This window comes from Acinonyx jubatus, chromosome E4, assembly GCF_027475565.1.
Source record: "Acinonyx jubatus isolate Ajub_Pintada_27869175 chromosome E4, VMU_Ajub_asm_v1.0, whole genome shotgun sequence".
Taxonomy (NCBI): Eukaryota; Metazoa; Chordata; class Mammalia; order Carnivora; family Felidae; genus Acinonyx; species Acinonyx jubatus.
Window position 1 is genome coordinate 11466592 of NC_069395.1, and position 18585 is coordinate 11485176.

Genomic DNA, 18585 nt, shown 5'->3' on the forward strand with positions numbered 1-18585 from the left:
TGTGGGGGCAGGGAGTCTATGGGAAACCTTCACAATTTCCTCTCAATTTTATTGTTAACCTATAACTGCTCTAAAAAAAAAAAAGTCTTGGGGTGCCTGGGTGGCTCAGTTGGTAAAGCGTCCAACTCTTGATTTCGGCTCAGACTGTGATCTCCCGGTTCGTGAGTTCCAGCCCCACATCGGGCTCCGGGCTGGCAGTGCTGTGGGGCCTGCTCGGGATTCTCTGTCTCCCTCTCTCTCTCTGCCCCTCCCCACTAGTGCATGTGTGTGCTCTCTCTCCTTTAAAATAAATAAATATTTAAGAAATAAAAATAGGGGCACCTGGGTGGCTCAGTCGGTTGGTTGGGTGTCCGACTTCGGCTCAGGTCATGATCTCACGGTTTGTGGCTTCGAGCCCCGAGTCAGGCTCTGTGCTGGCAGCTCGGGGCCTGGAGCCTGCCTTGGATTCGGTGTCTCCCTCTCTCTCTCTCTGCCCCTCCCCTACTCACGCTCTGTCTCACTCCATCTCTCAAAAATAAATGTAATTTAAAAAAAAATTTTTAAAGAAAGAAAAATACAAGCGTTTTTAAAAAAATTACATTAAGGGGCGCCTGGGTGGCGCAGTCGGTTAAGCGTCCGACTTCAGCCAGGTCACGATCTCGCGGTCCGTGAGTTCGAGCCCCACATCGGGCTCTGGGCTGATGGCTCAGAGCCCGGAGCCTGTTTCCGATTCTGTGTCTCCCTCTCTCTCTGCCCCTCCCCCGTTCATGCTCTGTCTCTCTCTGTCCCCAAAATAAATAAAAACATTGAAAAAAAATTTTTTTTTTAAATTACATTAAAATAAATAAAATAAAAATCACATTTCACACTGTTTCTTAATGTTCTTTCACACACACATACACACACACACATGCATGCACACCCCGGATATAACTTAAACAAAATTTTTGCAAAACCATTTTTTTTTAAGTAGGCTTCATACCCAATGTGGGACTTGAACTCACAACCCTGAGATCAAGAGTCACATGCTCTTGGGGCGCCTGGGTGGCGCAGTTGGTTAAGCGTCGGACTTCAGCCAGGTCACGATCTCGCGGTCCGTGAGTTCGAGCCCCGCATCAGGCTCTGGGCTGATGGCTCAGAGCCTGGAGCCTGTTTCCGATTCTGTGTCTCCCTCTCTCTCTGCCCCTCCCCCATTCATGCTCTGTCTCTCTCTGTCCCAAAAATAAATAAAAAAAAAAAAAGGAGTCACATGCTCTTGGGCTGGCTCAGTAGGTTGGGCGGCCAACTTCGGCTCAGGTCATGATCTCACCATTCGTGAGTTCGAGTCCCAAGCTGGGCTCTGTGCTGACGGCTCAGAGCCTGGAAACTGCTTGGGATTCTCTCTCTCTCTCTCTCTCTCTCTCTCTCTCTCTCTCTCTCAAAATAAATAAACTTGAAACAAACAAAAAAACCAGATTACCACATGTGAACCTCCGGCATAGTGCCTGTGACTTAATACACACATGACAATTGCGAGTGTTGTGGTTACTGTTGTTTTGTTCCTGTTTTATATGGTGTTCTTATCATTGCTACTTCAGGAATGCCTGAAGCCAGGCAGAGGACGTTCTTATTCCAGGATGGAGACTTCTAATCTAAGCCCCCAGATAAAATCCCAACTCGTCCCAAATCAGATTTGGGGGAATGAAAATGTGGGGGATGATGGTTTGCAAAAACTTTATTTTTCAGCAGCTGCAAAGGAGAGCGTACTGAGAGCCCCCAGTCCACACAGCCAGGGAGTGATGAGGGTCAGGACCCAACCACAGCCGCCTGGCTTCAAGACCTACCACCTCTCTGGAAGCTTCGGGAAGAACAGAAGTGACAGAGTGACAGTGACAGGGAACACACCAAATCTCTGGCAGGCTCTCCCCAGTCCTTCCATACTGCGGAGTGAGAAAGGATATGAACAACATATTCCGGGGGGGGAAAAAAAAAAAAAGCCAAGTCCTGTTCACCAGAATAGTGAGCAAAGTTCGGGAAACACTGACCCCTGCAATGACCAACCACACAGATAAGAAGCATGAGTCAATTGTCCTCTTTTTAAATTCCACTGCTCTGCCTTCCCAGAGCCCTCACGCACTGCACTGGCCCAACAGACGCCACCTTTGAAAATGTGCTTACTATTCAGAGTTACGTAGAAAAAAGTACAAAGTACTTTTCGGGTCACAAAGAGTAAATGTTGCACAATGCATTCTACTATTGCTCTGGATTTTTGCGATAAATAATGGCCTGACTTTTTGCACCATGCTTAGATTTGCTATTTTTTTATTATTAGTTGCTCTATTAAATATTTATGAATATTATCATTAATATTTCATACAGTCCCACTAATTGAAAGGTTATGGTTGTACAACTGCACCAGGTAGACAGGTTAATGCATCAGGCCCTTAATTATTGGGCTTCCTAATTTCAGGAAGAATAAACTGGCAACATTAGCATCATTTTATACCAAGGATTTTTTAAAATGTGTACCATCAGAGGACTTTTCTAGAAAAAGAAGAGTATTCTGCCTGGGGTGCCTGGGTGGCTCACTCGGTTAAGCGTCCAACTCTGGCTCAGGTCATGATCTTGTGGTCTGTGGGTTCGAGCCCTGCATCACAGGCTCTGTGCTGACAGCTCAGAGCCTGGAGCCTGCTTCAGATTCCGTGTCTCCCTCTCTCTGCACCTCCCCTGCTTGCACTGTGTCTCTCTTTCAAATATAAATAAACATTTAAAAATAAAGAAAAAAAGAGTATTCTGCCTTAGGTATTATGTCAGAAAGCCCATCACCATGCAGGAATAAAACAGAGAACACAAGGTCACTTAACATTTTTTTTAATTAAAAAAAATAAAACTCTACCTACTCAAATTGCCTAGGAGGATGAGATTAGGCTCACATTAGCCTTAGGTTCACTTTGACAAGTTATAGGAGAACAAAATTCTTGGCAGATTCCAGGAAAGCAAACATCTTTAGCCAGGAATCTGGCTATAGGGCATCTTTTTGGGGCGCCTGGGTGGCTCAGTCGACTAAGCATCCAGCTCTCAGTTTCTGCTCAGGCCATGATCTCACGGTTCATTAGTTCGAGCCCTGAGCCACACGTTGGGCTCAGTGCTGACCGCGCAGAGCCTGCTTGGGATTTTCACTCTCTGTCTCAAAATAAATAAACTTAAAAAAAAAAAAAAAAGTATCTTTTCTTCTTATTCCCCTGGCTCAAAATCTTACTAAAATTAGTATCTTCAGGGGCACCTGGGTGGCTCAGGCGGTTAAGCGTCCGACTTCGGCTCAGGTCATGATCTCACAGCTCTTGAGTTCGAGCCCTGAGTCAGGCTCTGTGCTGACAGCTCGGAGCCTGGAGCCTGTTTCCAGTTCTGTGTCTCCCTCTCTCTCTGTCCCTTCCCTGCTTGCACTCTGTCTCTGTCTCTCAAAAATTAATAAACTTTAAAAAAAATTTTTTTAAATTCGTATCTTCAGTAGAGATAAATCAAGAAAAATTGTATTCCCTAAAATAAAATTCCTCAGAAAATGATGGAGCAATTATAGGATTCCTGTGACAGAATTTTTGCTTCATGTACTGATTTCTTTTTTGTTTTTTCTTTTTTTGAGAGAGAGAGAAAGCGCGGAGAAAGGGCAGAGAGGGGGACAGAGGATCCAAAGCAGGCTCCGCGCAGACAGCAGAGAGCCCGATGTAGGGCTCGCACTCCCGATCCGTAAGATCGTGTCTTACTTCGGACACTTCGGCTGAGCCACCCGGGCGTCCCCACGGACTAATTTCTAATCCAATTCCCGGCCACTTGCATTACCGCAGAGCATGCAGCATCGAAGGGCTCCACCCTCGTGCACACACTACTAGACCACGGGGGAGAAACAGGCAGGCTAGGCCCCTCTCTTGCACCAGACCCCTTCTAGGCCCTGTACCTAACGGCTGTTTTGTTTTCTGAAGGAAGCCCCCCAGATTGTATCAACTCCAAGCCCCACAAAATCTGGATTTATTCCTGGGGAGAAAAATCGAGACTCTTCCCTCAAGGTGCCGACAGCCCAAGAGCATCAAGGTCCCTTCCTGTCCTGCCTCATCTGTAGCCGCCGGCATGAGACTCCCAAGGGCTGGGGCCTCCAGTGCGGTCATGGGCCTTATCACGAATTTCATGCGGGCTCCAGGTAAGGCCCACTAACCTACAGCTTTTCAAAAAGACCCTCCGGTGATTAAGCACCGCACTGGTGTTCCAGTCTTGGGTCTCCCTTCCTTCCGGGGCACATTCTAGAGAGCTGCCAGAGTTAACAGCAGGCCTGGCACACTGTGCTCCCCTCAGCAACATCTGCTTGAGGGATATAAGTACGAATTGCTTCCTTGTTCAAAACCATCACCTGCTCTCAACATCCACAATGTAAAATGCAAACCCCTTGGCCTGGCGGGCTCCAGCCAGCTCTGGGTCCAGCCTCCTCCTGCCACTTGTCTTTCGCCCCCAGAGTTCTGTGCCTCTGACATGCTCCCGGGCACCCCTCAATGCCATGGCCTCGCGCGCTTTTAGGTCTTCAACTGGCTGCCTCTGATACCCACAGCGACCCTCGCTCACCCTGGCAGGCACACAGAGCACGCACAGCTATACGCATACACAGCATGGCTTCGAGGTGGCTTGATCTGACCCACCCCCGCAGCCCCCTTCGACAGGCAGACTTAGGCAGTTCTACTGCTAAACATCCTAGGCACCGGCTAAGCATGTGCATTACAGTTCTTCTCACACAAGCTGTCGTTGCCTTGAGGCTCTTCTGCTCATATCAGGGAATTCTGAAGGGTAGGATCTGTATCTTTCCACCTCTGTATCCAGGGCTCCCAGCCACAGTGCCTGGCCCATTATAGATTGTCAATTTGGGGGGGAAAAAAAACCATTTTGGGGACAGCTGGATGGCTCAGTTGGTTGAGCATCTGACTTTTTTTTTTTTAATGTCTACTTATTTATTTTTGAGAGAAAGGGAGAGCACAAGTGGGGGAGGGGCAGAGAGAGAAAGAGGGAGACACAGAATCTGAAGCAGGCTCCAGGCTCTGAGCTGTCGGCCCAGAGCCCGACGCGGGGCTCAAACCCATGAACCGTGAGATCATGACCTGCGCTGAAGTAAGATGCTTAACCAACAGATGCCCCGGGCATCTGACTCTTGATCTTGGCTCAGGTCACGGTCTCACAGTTCATGAGTTCAAGCCCCACATAGGGCTCTGTGCTATCTGCTCAGAGCCTGGAGCCTGCTTTGGATTCTGTCTGGGATTCTGCTTAGGATTCTGTCTCTCCTTCTCTCTCTGCCCATCACCTGATTGTGCCCTCTCTCTCTCTCAAAAAATAAATAAACTTTAAAAGAAAAACATTTTAATGAATGTAAAGAGAAATTATAGGAAATAGATAACATATGACAGGATAACATCAACAAGTAGAAAACTTCTGTATACACTGCTATTTTTTAAATTACCAAACAATAAAGTGCCTACGTATGAAAGAATTTATACTACACTGGATGCAACGATTTATTCTTTTTTTTTTTTCTTTTTTCTAGAGAAAGAGCAAACACAAGCCAGGGAGAGAAGCAGAGGGAGACAGAGAATCTTAAGCAGGCTCCACGCTCAGCATGGAGCCCATAACCCTGGGATCATGACCTGAGCTGATATCAACGGATTGAACCACCCAAGGGCCCCTCAATACAAAGGTTTATTCTAAAGGACAACACTTAGCAGCAAATAGGGGCACATTTTACTCACACAAAAGGAAATGTGGCCACCCAAGGGAGGAATGAATGGAGAGCCTCTCCCCTCAGAGTCAGCTATTTGGGATTTCTAAATTGGAACCACGACTCCTACATCTCAGAAACTGGAGTTACAAGTCTGAGGTGCTAATGCCAGAACCATCTATTACATGACCAACAAGTAGGTAATACCTCCCAACTTCAATTTCCTTATAGAAAGGAGACAATAGTACAGACCTCACAGGGTTGTCATTGGGATCAAATGAGTAATTTATATGAAGTAACACATTAGTTCGGTGCCTGGTACCCAGAAAACACCCAATAAATGGATTTGTTGTCATTACTTCCAGGGTCCATAAAGCTTAGCCCACCCCCAACGTTTAATAGGACTGCCAACATTTCTTAGCACAGAGCAACACCCAGTTATGTATTTCCATACAGACTGCAGGACAGCTGGGCTCTGATGTGCTTGTCCCCTTAGGGCTACAAGGGGCTGTGTCTGGAGAGGATGGAAATTTCTGCCATCAGCCATGCAGGAGAGGATGTGGGTCCTCTGGGAGAGAACTCAGGCCATGGCATACAATGTCTCCAGGGCCCTGTTCACAAGGCAGATCTCCTGTATCCTCTCGGCCTCCACTCTGGGGTCTGGGCCTTCCAGGAATCTCAAATCCTTGAGCACTCCTGGCTGTTCTCTTAATCTTCATTTCCTTTTAGTGATCTCTGAGCTATAATGATACAGTCTAGCCTCATTTCAGACTTAATGCAATGTGGAGATCTGATTGCTCACTTTGGGGCCCAGGCATGAAAGGGTGAGCAGCGCACCCCTGAGGCCAGCAAGGTGATGGTGGCAGCAATAGGGACACAACTCCACAAGGTTAAGGTAAGTCTCGGGGGAGAAGAGACCCCATGGAGGGTCTGAGTTGGCACTGGGTAAAAGGAACAGCAGTTCTGTTAGCGTCTTGATCAGCACGTTAGAGCTTAATGCACAGAAGCTATGAGCCTCTTACCTCCTCAAAGGCATCGCAGCCTGTCACCACAATGCTGGGTCTGAACTGGTCCATTTTCAGTTTCTTCTCCAGCCTGGTATTCAGATCCACCAGGGAGGCTTCCGAGAGGAGCATGATCGGGCTGCAGTCTGGGTAGGCCACCTGAGCCAAGAACATGGCACCATCAGGCCTCACTGGCCCGTGAAATGCCTCAGCCCAACAGAAAGCTAAGCAAAGTCTGGAAGTGGTGTGTACAGGGGGCACAATGCAGAGGGACAGTGGTGTTCAATGTCAGTGCCAGGCCGGTCCCTGCCGCGGAGCCTTGCAGGGGCTCCCTTCACACACACACAAGGCAACAGCCAGGGCTCAGGGCTGCGTCACCTTCCAGGACTCCCCCTGCGCCTCACTCCAGCGCCCAGCAGTGACCCCCTTCCCACAGCACTGCTGTAAAACAGGCTGCCAATCCACCACACTGTCCCCATAATTTCTTCAGGCGGCACCCATTCACTCCACGTGCATTTATTAAGCACCTGCTCTGTACCGAGCACTGTTCTAGGTGGCGAAACAGCAGTGAACAAAGCATTCAAAAAGCTTGTAGTTCAGGGAGGAAGGGGAGGGCTGCCCAAGCGGCTAGCATTTTAAACCTTCTCTCACTGCAAAATCAAAGGCTGTGGTCTCTGGGCTACGGCTGGCCCAGAGGTGGCCTCCTTCAGAAGATACCCTTTCAGTGCCCGAAATAACCACACCACACTGATGGCCAAGGGAGCCCTGGGAGAAAGCCCGCTTCTGTAATTTTAGGAAACCTGGTTCAGTCCCAAACGAACCTCTCACTTCACCTTCCCAACCTGTTTTCTCCTGAGCCCCCCACCTCCCTGGGGGTCACCCCTAGCTTCTCCCTCCACGGTACCTGCCGCAATCTATCCTCCACGCTCCACCTGGAGGCCCTTCCCTCTCCGTCCCCAACACCTGCCCAGAACGCACCCTCCGTCCTCCTCCCCTGGGCCATGACTACACTCTCCTAACTGGGATCCCAAGAAGGAAGCCCAGCACAGAGGGGTGACTGGCAGAAGCCAAGGGCAGCTCTCTGTAAGCTCACCTGGTAATTCGGTACAAGGGTAGAGAAAATTTTCTTCGATGACCTTCCCTTCATGTGATCCTCAAACTGAACCAGCCTGAAAGCTTCTGTTTTCAAGAAGCTGGTGAACCACTTAGCTGCCTGGTCGCCACAGTCCCTGCCCTTGATGTCCATCCCAAACAGCCTGGAAGGGTCACAAGAGAACACCAGAGTTATTCTCCTGCCTCAACACCCTGAGAGATTAGCCCTAAAGACAGAACAGCTTGGGGGCGCCTGGGTGGCTCAGTCGGTTGAGCGTCCGACTTCGGCTCCAGTCACGATCTCACGGTTCTTGAGTTCGAGCCCCGCGTCGGGCTCTGTGCTGACGGCTCGGAGCCTGGAGCCTGCTTCGGATTCTGTGTCTCCCTCTCTCTCTCTCTGCCCCTCCCCTGCTCATGCTCAGTCTCAGTCTCTCTCAAAAATACATAAACATTCAAAAAAAATTTGTAAAGACAGAGCAGCTGGACCGCACGTCTTCAGGCCAATGGCCAAAGCTGAACAGAAGGAGGGGAATCTGCAGAGTGTGCTCCAGGGAAGAGCTTCTCAAAACCTAATATGCCTGCACATCACTGGGATCGTGTGAAAATGCACACGCTGATCCAGAAGGTCTGACTGGAGCCTGAGCCTGTGCATGCCTGACAGGCTTCGGGGCGGCTAAGCTGCTGGTCCACGGGCCACACTTTGAGTAGCAAGGATGCAGGATGCCCTCAGAAGGGACTCTGGTGTGGCAGATGCAGCCTGAGCTTGGAGTCTGGCAGCACCTGAAACTCCACCGGGCTCTACTCTGTGATTTCACGCCAAGCACTCAACTCCCCTGATGCTGTGTTTCCGGTTGTAAACTGGAGATAATAATACAGTACTTACCCACAAGGCAGGCACAGATTCCATTAGATAACACAGTGCTTTTTCTGCTTGAGCACTACTAAAAAAAAAATGTTTAAAAGCTACGCACCCCTCACAGAATTGCAAGTGGACATGTAAACTATTTTTATGGTAAGTTTAATTTGTTGTGGAAGATACAAGTTCCATTGAGTTATAAATATTGACATTTAAAATAAAATTATTGCAGGGCCGCCTGAGTGGCTCAAACCGTTAAGCATCTGACTCTGGCTCAGGTCATGGTCTCGAGGTTCTTGGGTTCGAGTCCCGCATCAAGCTGTGCGCTGCTTGAGATTCTCTCTCTCTCTCTCCCCGCCCCTCCCCTACTTGTGCTGTTTCTCAAAATAAATACTTAAAAAAATAAAAATAAAATTATTATAAAGTGTATTATGTATACTAATATACAAATATATAAAATTATGCCCTGAAAGCATGCAATGGAATCCAAATGCCATGGTGGTTTGACACCCACTCCCATCCATTTTAAAAACATATGGTTAAGGTCTTCTTTAATAGTCCACATTTTTTTTAGAGACAAGAGTGCCGAATCTTAACCACTAGACCGCCAGAGACAGTTTTAGAGAGAAAAAGAGTATACTCATGATTAGAGAAAAAGTGGCGGGGCAGGGAGTAGGGAGGGAGACAGAGGGAGAGAATTTTAAGCAGGCTCCACACTCAGCACAGAGCCCAACATGGGGCTCGAAGTCATGAACTGTGAGATCACAACTTGAGCCAAAATAAAGAGTCAGATACTTAACTGACTGAGCCACCCAGGCACCCTACTTTTTGTTTTCAAATAGGCTTCAAGCCCAGCACAAAGCCCAACACGGGACCCAAACTCATGACCTGGAGATCAAGACCTGAGCTGAGATCAAGAGTCGGATGCTTGGAGTGCCTGGGTGGCTCAGCTGGTTGGGCATTTGACTTCAGCTCAGTCATGATCTCATGGTTTGTGGGTTTGAGCGCCACATCGGGCTCTGTGCTGACAGCTCAGAGCCTGGAACCTGCTTCAGATTCTGTGTCTCCCTCTCTCTCTGCAATCCCCCACCCAACTCGCACTCTGTCTCTATCAAAAGTAAATAAACATTAAAAAAAAATTTTTTTTTTTTAAAAAGCCCTGTGCTCTCCGATGTCCCCAGTCCCACTCTAACCCTTAGACTCACTTTCTTTTCAAATACGCCTCTCCAGCCCCCTGTCAAATCTCCATGCTGCTCTCAAGTTTCCTGGGCTCTTTTTTTTTTTCTCTCTCTCTCTCTAACCCCTCTTCAGGGAGCCATTGCTTGACCTCTGATTAATTCTTAATTCAGTCCCAAAGCCTTCTCAAGGTCCCCTCCTGGCCTTCAGCCTTGCCCCTAAAAGTCTCCTCAAACAACAAATTACTTGGAACAGACTCGACCCCACTGTTCATCAGTTCCCAGAGCACCTGCTTCTGGATCCAGCACATTCCTCAACCCCTCACAGCCACACCTGTGGATGAGCACATGCTTCTGCCCCCCAGGTGAGCCTACTGTGGGCACTTTGAAAAGTAGAAAGCAGCCGGTGGGTAAGAGAATACTAACAGCGAAACCTCTTTCTCATTCCCAAACGCTGCCCTTCCACTGGTCCCTTCTCCCCCATCCCTGTAGCAGGAGGTACCTACCCCTCAGCCATTCGAGGGGTAACCCCTCGGCTTCTCCTATTCTTCCAGAATGTTATGCAAAATCCACGCTCTTCCACATTGGACACAAAATGTTCCATCATCCTTTTGAATTTTTTTTAATGTTTATTCATTTTTGAGAGAGAGAGAGACAGAGCACACACAGGAGGGGGGGCAGAAAGAGAGGGAGACACAGAATCCGAAGCAGGCTCCAGGCTCCGAGCTGTCAGCACAGAGCCCGACGCGGGGCTGGAACCCATGGACTGCGAGATCATGACCTGAGCTGAAGCTGGACGCTTCACTGACTGAGCCACCCAGGCGCTCCAAAGGGTAGTTTTAAGCTCAGACACTTTGCTTGAAAAAATATACAATCAGGGCACAGGGAGCACTCTGTGGCCATCCTCTGAGCCTTGGGGACCTATGGACAACCTCAATTTCCACATGCTGAAAATGACAAGTGCCCTAGCCTCTAGGACTTTCGGGCAGCACCAGACAAGACCCCCATGAGCCGTGGCATTTGACAGCCCTGCAGGGGTCTTACAGACTGGAAGGAAGCCCAGGGCTGGAGATGTGTCTAGGAGGCCAGAGGTGGGAATCTCCCACATCTGACTGGTGCAACAGGTGCCTCAGTCTCAATCCCAGACCTGAGAGGCTGCAATATCACCTCGAGAAGCTCCTGCACCCCTCTCACCCAACCCTGAGATTCGGCTGGTATAGTCTCCACTCACCGCCTCGTCTGCCTGGCTGGGGGCGGGCTGCCACTGCTGAAGCGAAGCCCCTCCGACTTGAATAAACAGAGACAACCTCTAAAGACTGGCCCTGTGTCCCCCCCCCCCATATGTATCAATCATGCTTTCGTATTTCCTGTCTTTTTGATGCTTTGACATCCTGGGATCTTGCCGACGTGGAAGGAACTGTCCTTCCCAAGTCTGGTAAGTTCCTACAGGTAGTAAACGACCCACCTGCAAGGGCGCCTTTCGTGTGCATGACAACCTATCCAGAGCCCCCATCCCAGCCTCCTCCCCTGTCTGCTTTTACATTCCAGGCCACTGTCACCCTGCCTGAATACTCAGGGCCAGGTACCAGACAAACAGGGACAGGACCTCTATGCCCCAGAGACCACTGGAATTACTCAAACTAGCCAATCCTAAAGCTGTTTATCCTGCCGTGCCCGGTACCTCCTGTGGAAACCACAATAAAGGCTCTTGCTCGAGTTCCCCCTGACCTCCCACCCTACCTCAGCCCCCACCTCCTGACCAACCCTGGGGTCCCTCTATGTGGCCCTCTATGACATGCCAAGCCTCCTGTTTCCAGGAATCTGTATGTCCTTACACATCACGGTCATTTCCACATCTGCACTCCTTAGCATACCTGATTAAGACAAATCCCAGGGACCCTGGATACAGCTCTCTGCCTTATCCACTAGCACCTGACCACGGGATTGATCCCAGCCCAGGACAAACCTCTTAAATATTTCCTTTACCGGGGCACCTGCCTGGGTGGCTTAGTTGGTTAAGCATTAGACTCTTGATTTCGGCTCAGTCATGATCTCAGGGCTCGTGGGATTGAGCCCCGAGTCAGGCTCCATGCTGATAGCATGGAACCTGCTTGGAATCCTCCCCCACCCCTCTCTCTCTTTCTCTTGCTGTCAAAATAACCAACATCTTTAAAAAATATTTTCTTGACCAAACTCATCAGCTACTATAGACACTGTAACAAGACAGGGTGCAGGGAGAAGCCCGCAGGAAAATCAAGTCCACTGCAGGTCCCCGGAGGCCCCAGGCAGCGCACCTGCAATCATGCAGCTTGTTTGAAGAAGGCAGCTTGCCCGGCAAAACCAGCTGGTCCATGCCCGGAGCCCTGAGGATCAGGCGGTCACCCTCATAGGTGATGGACACCAGCACCAGGCGAGGCTCCTGCCGGGCGGTGACCATGTGCCCATCTTCCTTAATCACCAGCCAAAACCTGCCAAGGAACAGACGAGAACACACTCAGAAAAGCCTCTTCCCCCTTCTCAGTGGTTTCCGTCTAGCTTTCTATTTCACCAAAACCCTCCCCCTGCCCACACTCAGGATCCAACCATCTTTTCCCAGACAATTATCCAGACCTGGCCAAATTCTTTGGGTCCAAAACATGGTGCCCCCAAAAGGAGCTTCTTTACAAGAAACAGCCCTGGGAGAGAACATGTGGCCAATGCGTGAAAATCCCCAGTTCTTGGGGCACTTTGGTGGCTCAGTCCAACTTTGGCTCAGATCATGATCTCGTGGTTCATGAGTTCGAACCCCACATCAGGCTTGTTGCACTGAAGCTACTGTCAGCATGGAGCCCACTTCAGATCCCCTGTCCCCTCTTTCTGCCCCTCCCCTGCTTGTGCACTCACATTGTCTCTCTCTCTTTCTCTTCGAAAAATAAACATAAAATAAATAAATAAAAAGGGGCACCTGGGTGACTCAGTCAGTTAAGCGTCCAACTTTTGGCTCAGGCCATGATCTCACGGTTTGTGGCTTTGAGCCCTACATCGGGCTCTGTACTGAACAGCTCAGTGCCTGGAGCCTGCTTTGGATTCTGTGTCTCCCTCTCTCTCTGTCCCTCCCCTGCTGGCACTCTGTCTCTGTCTCCCAAAAATAAATTTAAAAACGTTAAAAAAAATTGTTTTTTGAAGAAAAGAAAATCCCCAGTTCCAAAAATCCAGAAAATGAGGCTGATTTAGGGACCTTCCCTTCACCACTTAAGTAATTATGGTGCTCAGTTTGGGGCTTTGCTTTGGTCAGAAACCTCCCTGTGTCTGTTCAACACTCCTCCGAGCCCCTGGTCGAAGCAAAATGTCTTCTAGGTCTTTTCACTGTGGAACCAGATGGGGCCAAAACTGCTGGCCCAAGTCATCTAGAACCCTAGACAGATTCTTGTTATGTCCGTGATTCTGAAGGATGCAAACGGGCCTCCGCTCTGTTTAACCTCCCATGGCCCGCAGATCTGTCGTCAGGAGACCCCCAATTAGCCTTTCTTCCTTGTGCGCATTTCTGATTCAGAGAATGAAAAGTCTCACAAACCACAAGTTAGATCAGAACTCGACTCATCTCTAGAGAGCTGCTATTCCGGCCTCGGTTTTCACACTGCATCCTATCTGGGGTGGGGGTGGGGAGGATGGGTAAGCTGGAAAGGGGAAGGGAGGCTGGTCCGGGGAGGTCGCCTACGCTTTGATCTCCAGCAGAGTGCATGTTTTGGGTTATTCCACACACACTCTTTGATTACTAAAAAAAAAAAAAAAAGAAAAAAATTTAAAAAGCGTTCTGCCCTCTAGAGAGTAAATTTCAATATCCTTTTTTTTCAACAGTTTTTAATGTTTACTTGTTTTGAGAGAGAGAGAAACAGAGTGTGAGCCGGGGAGGGGCAGAGAGAGAGGGAGCCACAGAATGCAAAGCAGGCTCCAAGCTCTGAGCTGCCAGCACAGAGCCTGATGTGGGGCCCGAACCCACGAACTGCGAGATCATGACCTGAGCCAAAGTCAGATGCTTAACTGACTGAGCCATCCAGACGCCCCTCAATACCCATTTTAGACAGAACACAAGTGCAGCGGGTGAGGAACTCTGCGGGCATTGATGTACAAGCAGCAGCTGAAAGCTGGGGCTTTCCAAACGTGAGTAGGACAAAAAGGACAGAGCCTTCCAGAATGAGGGGCAGCTCCTCTAAGAGAGACATTTCCAAATATGACTGGAACCAAGTGGGAACGCCTGCAAGAACCTGATGAGGATGTCTGATCTCAGAGTGCAGACAGCTCAGTCCCTGCCCTCACCGGACCCTAGTGGCGTCCCTTCCCCCCTCGCTGGCACCTGTGCCCTGTTAACCAGCATGCGTGTTGGTGTCCAGGTATGGCAGGGGAGGTAGGACCGTGCAAAGGCATCTTAGGAACTGTCTCGGCTGTTCCCATCCCGGAGCTGGTGACGCTGGGCAGTAGCAGGCTCCATCCCTCTGGGAAGCCGCCTCATTCCTTCTAGGTAAAGAAGGTTCCCAGGGTTGTCTGGCCTACTCACCTATGGGGTTCTGTGGCCAAGGGAATCCCTGCTCCTCCGTTACAGCTCCATTCCCCCCCGGGCTGGGCCCTGTTCCTATTTCCAGCCTCATCCGTGGGTGCGGAGTTCCGGGTGACCCTGCTCTGGTCAACCCCACCACCGCCGGCACTCTGAACTGGCCACAAGTCTTAGCACCAAACAAGACTCCCTCTGAGATCTGCACACAAGCCAGACCCATGTCCCAACAGGTGTCTGCAGGTTATTTCTGACAGCGAGTCCCTCCCTGGGCTGAGTTTTCTCATCCCGCCCCCGCTTCCCCGTCCACCTCCACTTTAGCCCTTCCCGCGGGCTCACAAGCGCCGCCCTGCGCTCCCGCCGGTGGTATTGCAGCACAGGAGGTCACCCCCGGGTGTTCACAGTGAGAAGGGGGGGGGGGGGGGGGCGGCGCTGGACATTTTACACCACCTGCTGCAACCGGAAAGGCAAGTGGCGGCTTGCAGGAAGTCTAACACCGGGACGGGACAGAGACACCGACCCAAGATAAAACGCTGCTGCCTGTAACATACCGCGACCACCCTCATTACCCTGTCCACTGGGGTAATGCCATTTGTCATCTCTTGCACACAAACGATGCCCAGTGAATGAACAATCATCTCTGTTCTGCCAGATCTGAAAGAACGTTAAGTCTGGATTGTGGATTCTTCATGACCAAGTTGTCCCAAAACGAACACCTTCCTTTATGCATAAAGCATGGGTGTGTGGTTTAAGAATCAACGCAGAGGCTGCAGCTCATATTCTCCAAAAAAAAAAAAAAAAACCCAGCGGTGCCCTGAACAGCCACAGAGGTGGGAGAGCAGAGCCCAGGACAGCTGGAAAACCTTATTTTTAAACTCAGAAATCGGCCTGGGAAGTGGAAGTGCCTGAGCCTGAAAAAAGGGGGGGGGGGGGACGGGGGGAGCAGGGACCTGGTGACAGCAGGTGACAGCAGGAGAGTAAAGTCAGGAGGAAATGACACTCGGGATAATAAATTAGAAATCTCATTTCTCCAGGAGATCACAGTCTGTGCACAAAACATAAAGGGCTGGCTTCAGCAGGGGTACGGCAGATGCACGAAAGACTGAGTCATATATGCCCACTAAGGAGAGCCGGATTTACAAGGTCAAGGAGGGCAGCCAACCCTCCCCCTGTCTGTGCCAATCAGGCAAGGCCAGCATTCTGCTAGGCGGCCTCTAAACCAGCTCAAAGTTCAAGCCAAACATTCACAGATCTGTTCAGAGCTCTGAACAAAACAGTTCTAGAAATCAGAGACACAGAGCCCTTTAGAGAGGAAGAACCCACCCAGCTTCTTAGAAGGGTTCCAAAGACACAGGTTCAAAATGGAATTAAATACGAGAGGTCTTTTCCTGCGTTAAAGGCTAGTAGTAGTTTCGTTATGAAAGTCTTAGGTTGAGAGAACAGCGGTCACTTAGCAGAGTTCTTTCCAGCTTGCTTTCGATTATCCTTCAATAAATGAAACCTAGATTAAATAGCCTCTTTGAGATCGTCAAGTCCAACCCCTCTCTTTAGTGAATGAAAAACAAAAATGAGGTGCAGGGAGGTTAGAAGACTGGGCCCGGGTCTCCTGAGGCTCAGTACAACCTTGGCTTTTTTAAATCACACTGCCTTCAGAAAAAAGCGCGTGATTGCTGCACCCACAGAGCTCTGAGTTCAAATCCCTCCAGCACGTGACTGTTTCGTGATCTTGGGTTAGATGCTCATCCTTTCTGATACTGTGTTTTGTTTTTGTTTGTTTTGCAGAGTGGAGATAATATCTAGCCCACAAGACTGTGATGAGGCTTGCATAAGATCATCTACGTGACAGGATTCAGCTCGGGGTCTGAGGCATCCGATGCACTGAGTCAATGTTCCCCTGCCTTGCCCTGTCTCATCCCAGTCTCCACACCCCACCACCGCACCCAACCCCACGCATTTGTTGTTCAAAACAAAGTTGTTTTTTTTTTTTTCCATTTACGGAAGAAAGGGGTTGTTTTGAAAGTGCAATCATCACAGCAAAGCAGTGACAACCAGAAGTGGGAAAACAGTCATTAGACGATCAAAAGAGACACGGATAGGAACCGGAAATCCCTCCTGAGAAATCACTTCAGTCCTTCAAGCGGGGAAGGAAGTAGCACAGCCACTTTCTCTGGATGTGCATCATGAGAATTCGCTCCTCGCTGTTTTTGGAGTGTGTCCAGTATCACTAAAGTGAAGTGGTCTTCCCAGCAGTAAGAAGGCTTTTCTAATCGGTCACGCTTGAACAAGCTGCGACCAAGCTCTTCTCCTTACTGGCCCCCAGACACCACCCTCTCATCACAGAATCAGATTCCCCCAGGGAGATTTAGACACGACTTGAGATGGCTTCACTCTTGGTGATTCTGATCCCACAGGTCTGGGATGGGACTCCCAGGACATTAAAGTTTTAAAAATCTCTCCAGGATTAGAAATCCGGAAGGAGGTGGATGGAAACTCCCCAAGAGTTACACGGTTGGCATACAAGGTATTTCTCTAGGACAGGGTGTGGAGTTTTTCAAAGCTGTGAGCGTCCACATTTGTTAAAGACAGCCGTCTTCGGAGAAGAGTGAATCCATGTGTCGTAGAGGGACCTCATGGCAGCAGACGGCCGCTGCTAGAAGATTCCTTGAACAATCACCTCGCAAACCTCCTCCTCCCTATACAGAGAGGACCACAGCAAAACCATCCCAGATAGGAAGGCATCTTAACTGAAACGAACAAAAGACGGGGATTCTGTTCTTCCTTGTTCACTCTTTCTAGAGTTTAGCATCCTTCACCATATCGAGCAAGCCTTCCAGATATCCTGCATAATTCTGTGTCAAGGAGTATGTTTCTGTAGCCTCACCTTTGGGATGAGTTAAACGCAGGATACCTTTTTCTTTTCTGAGAGAGGAGAAATGAAATTTCTATGCGCCAGGCCTTATATGGGTGGAAACTTTACCTAAAGTTCTTCCTTGAGGACCACTCTGCCTCTGGAGAGAGGGGACACACTCTTCCCTTAATGGCAAATATTACGTTTGCAGCCCCCCATACGCCATCTCCCCAACACAAAACTTCACTCTGCTCATTACTTATGAAAGCGGGTCAAGTCTCCCCACCTCCTGGGTCTCCTAGGCACCTTACCCAGGACTAGAGACCTGTGAGAAACAAACTCCAGCAAGCCCAAAGCCAGTGTCCTTGAACAAGACTTGGTTTCAGCGTTGCTGCGGTCCGCCCACGAGTGCTCATAGCATTTTATTTTCTACCACTGTGCTACAGACCTAAGATAGAATCAGAAAGCTCAGAACTAGCAAGAGACTTGGGAGACGACCGGGTCAGCCCCGTCCTTCTACAAAGGAGGAACCTCTCATCTAGAGAGGGGCAGGGGTTTGCCCCTACCTACCTACCTACCTACCTTTCCAAATCTGAACAAGACAGGAACTGACCTTCCCAGGTAAAGGATCAAAGGCAAGGCGTCCAACAGGCAGCCCAGGAAACGCCGGAGGCAAACCTCTACTCTCCCTCCCGCGAGCGGGCCCCCACCAGATCCCCGGCAGGTATCGCGCAGCCCCGGCCCGGTTCGGCCCGGCTCGGCCCTACCTGTCCCGCAGGTGGCCGCAGCGCAGCCCCAGGGCCGTGCACTCCGCCGCGCTCACCGCCACCCCCTTGCAGGACTTGACCGGGTAGATCCAGAGCTGCGCCACCGTGCCCACCTGCTGCAGCCGCCGGCGCCGCCTGGACCGCGCGCGGCGCCAGGCGACGGTCCCCAGCGCCACGGCGGCCAGTCCCAGCGCGGTCACCGCGAGCCAGCCGGGCCGGGGCTGCGCGGGGAGGCGCGACGCGGGGAGGCCGAGGCGGCCCAGGGCCGACGAGCCGGCGGCGCCCATGGCGGAGCGGGAGCGGGAGCGGGCGCGGGCGGGGGGGGGGGGGGAGGCGCGGAGGCTCTGGAGGTTCGGGCGCGCGGGACGAGCCGCAGTCGCCGCGTCGCCGGCCCTCTAGTCCCTGCAGCACGCGCCCAGGTGGCAGGCGGCCGCGCGGTAACCGGACGTGAGACCGCAGCTCTCCCCGCGCTGCGCGCGCCCCCTGCCTGCGCCGCGACGGTCCCCGCGCAGGACCACCCCTCGGGCCGCCCCCGCGCTCTCCACGCCCCTTTTCGCGCGCGCCCCTCGGCGGCCGGGTCGCGCGCTCCCAACTGAACCCGGGAAGCAACA

The 18585-nt window shown here is 50.7% G+C and overlaps 1 protein-coding gene across 2 annotated transcripts in view; it reads right to left on the bottom strand.

Annotated features, from left to right (window-relative positions):
• MTARC2 (mitochondrial amidoxime reducing component 2) overlaps positions 1-18311 on the bottom strand; it is a 40076-nt gene extending 21765 nt beyond the window's left edge. Inside the window, exons 1-4 of one of the 2 annotated variants that reach the window (XM_027075003.2) lie at positions 17975-18311; positions 12126-12299; positions 7802-7964; positions 6727-6867 (exon numbers count right to left, since the gene is read on the bottom strand). In XM_027075003.2, coding sequence (XP_026930804.1) covers positions 6727-6867; positions 7802-7964; positions 12126-12299; positions 17975-18261 — 765 coding nt within the window. In that variant the 5' untranslated portion in view covers positions 18262-18311. The remainder of the gene's footprint in view (positions 1-6726; positions 6868-7801; positions 7965-12125; positions 12300-17974) is intronic. The other variant, XM_015077374.3, reaches the window with a different exon arrangement.
• Between the last annotated feature and the right edge of the window lie 274 nt (positions 18312-18585).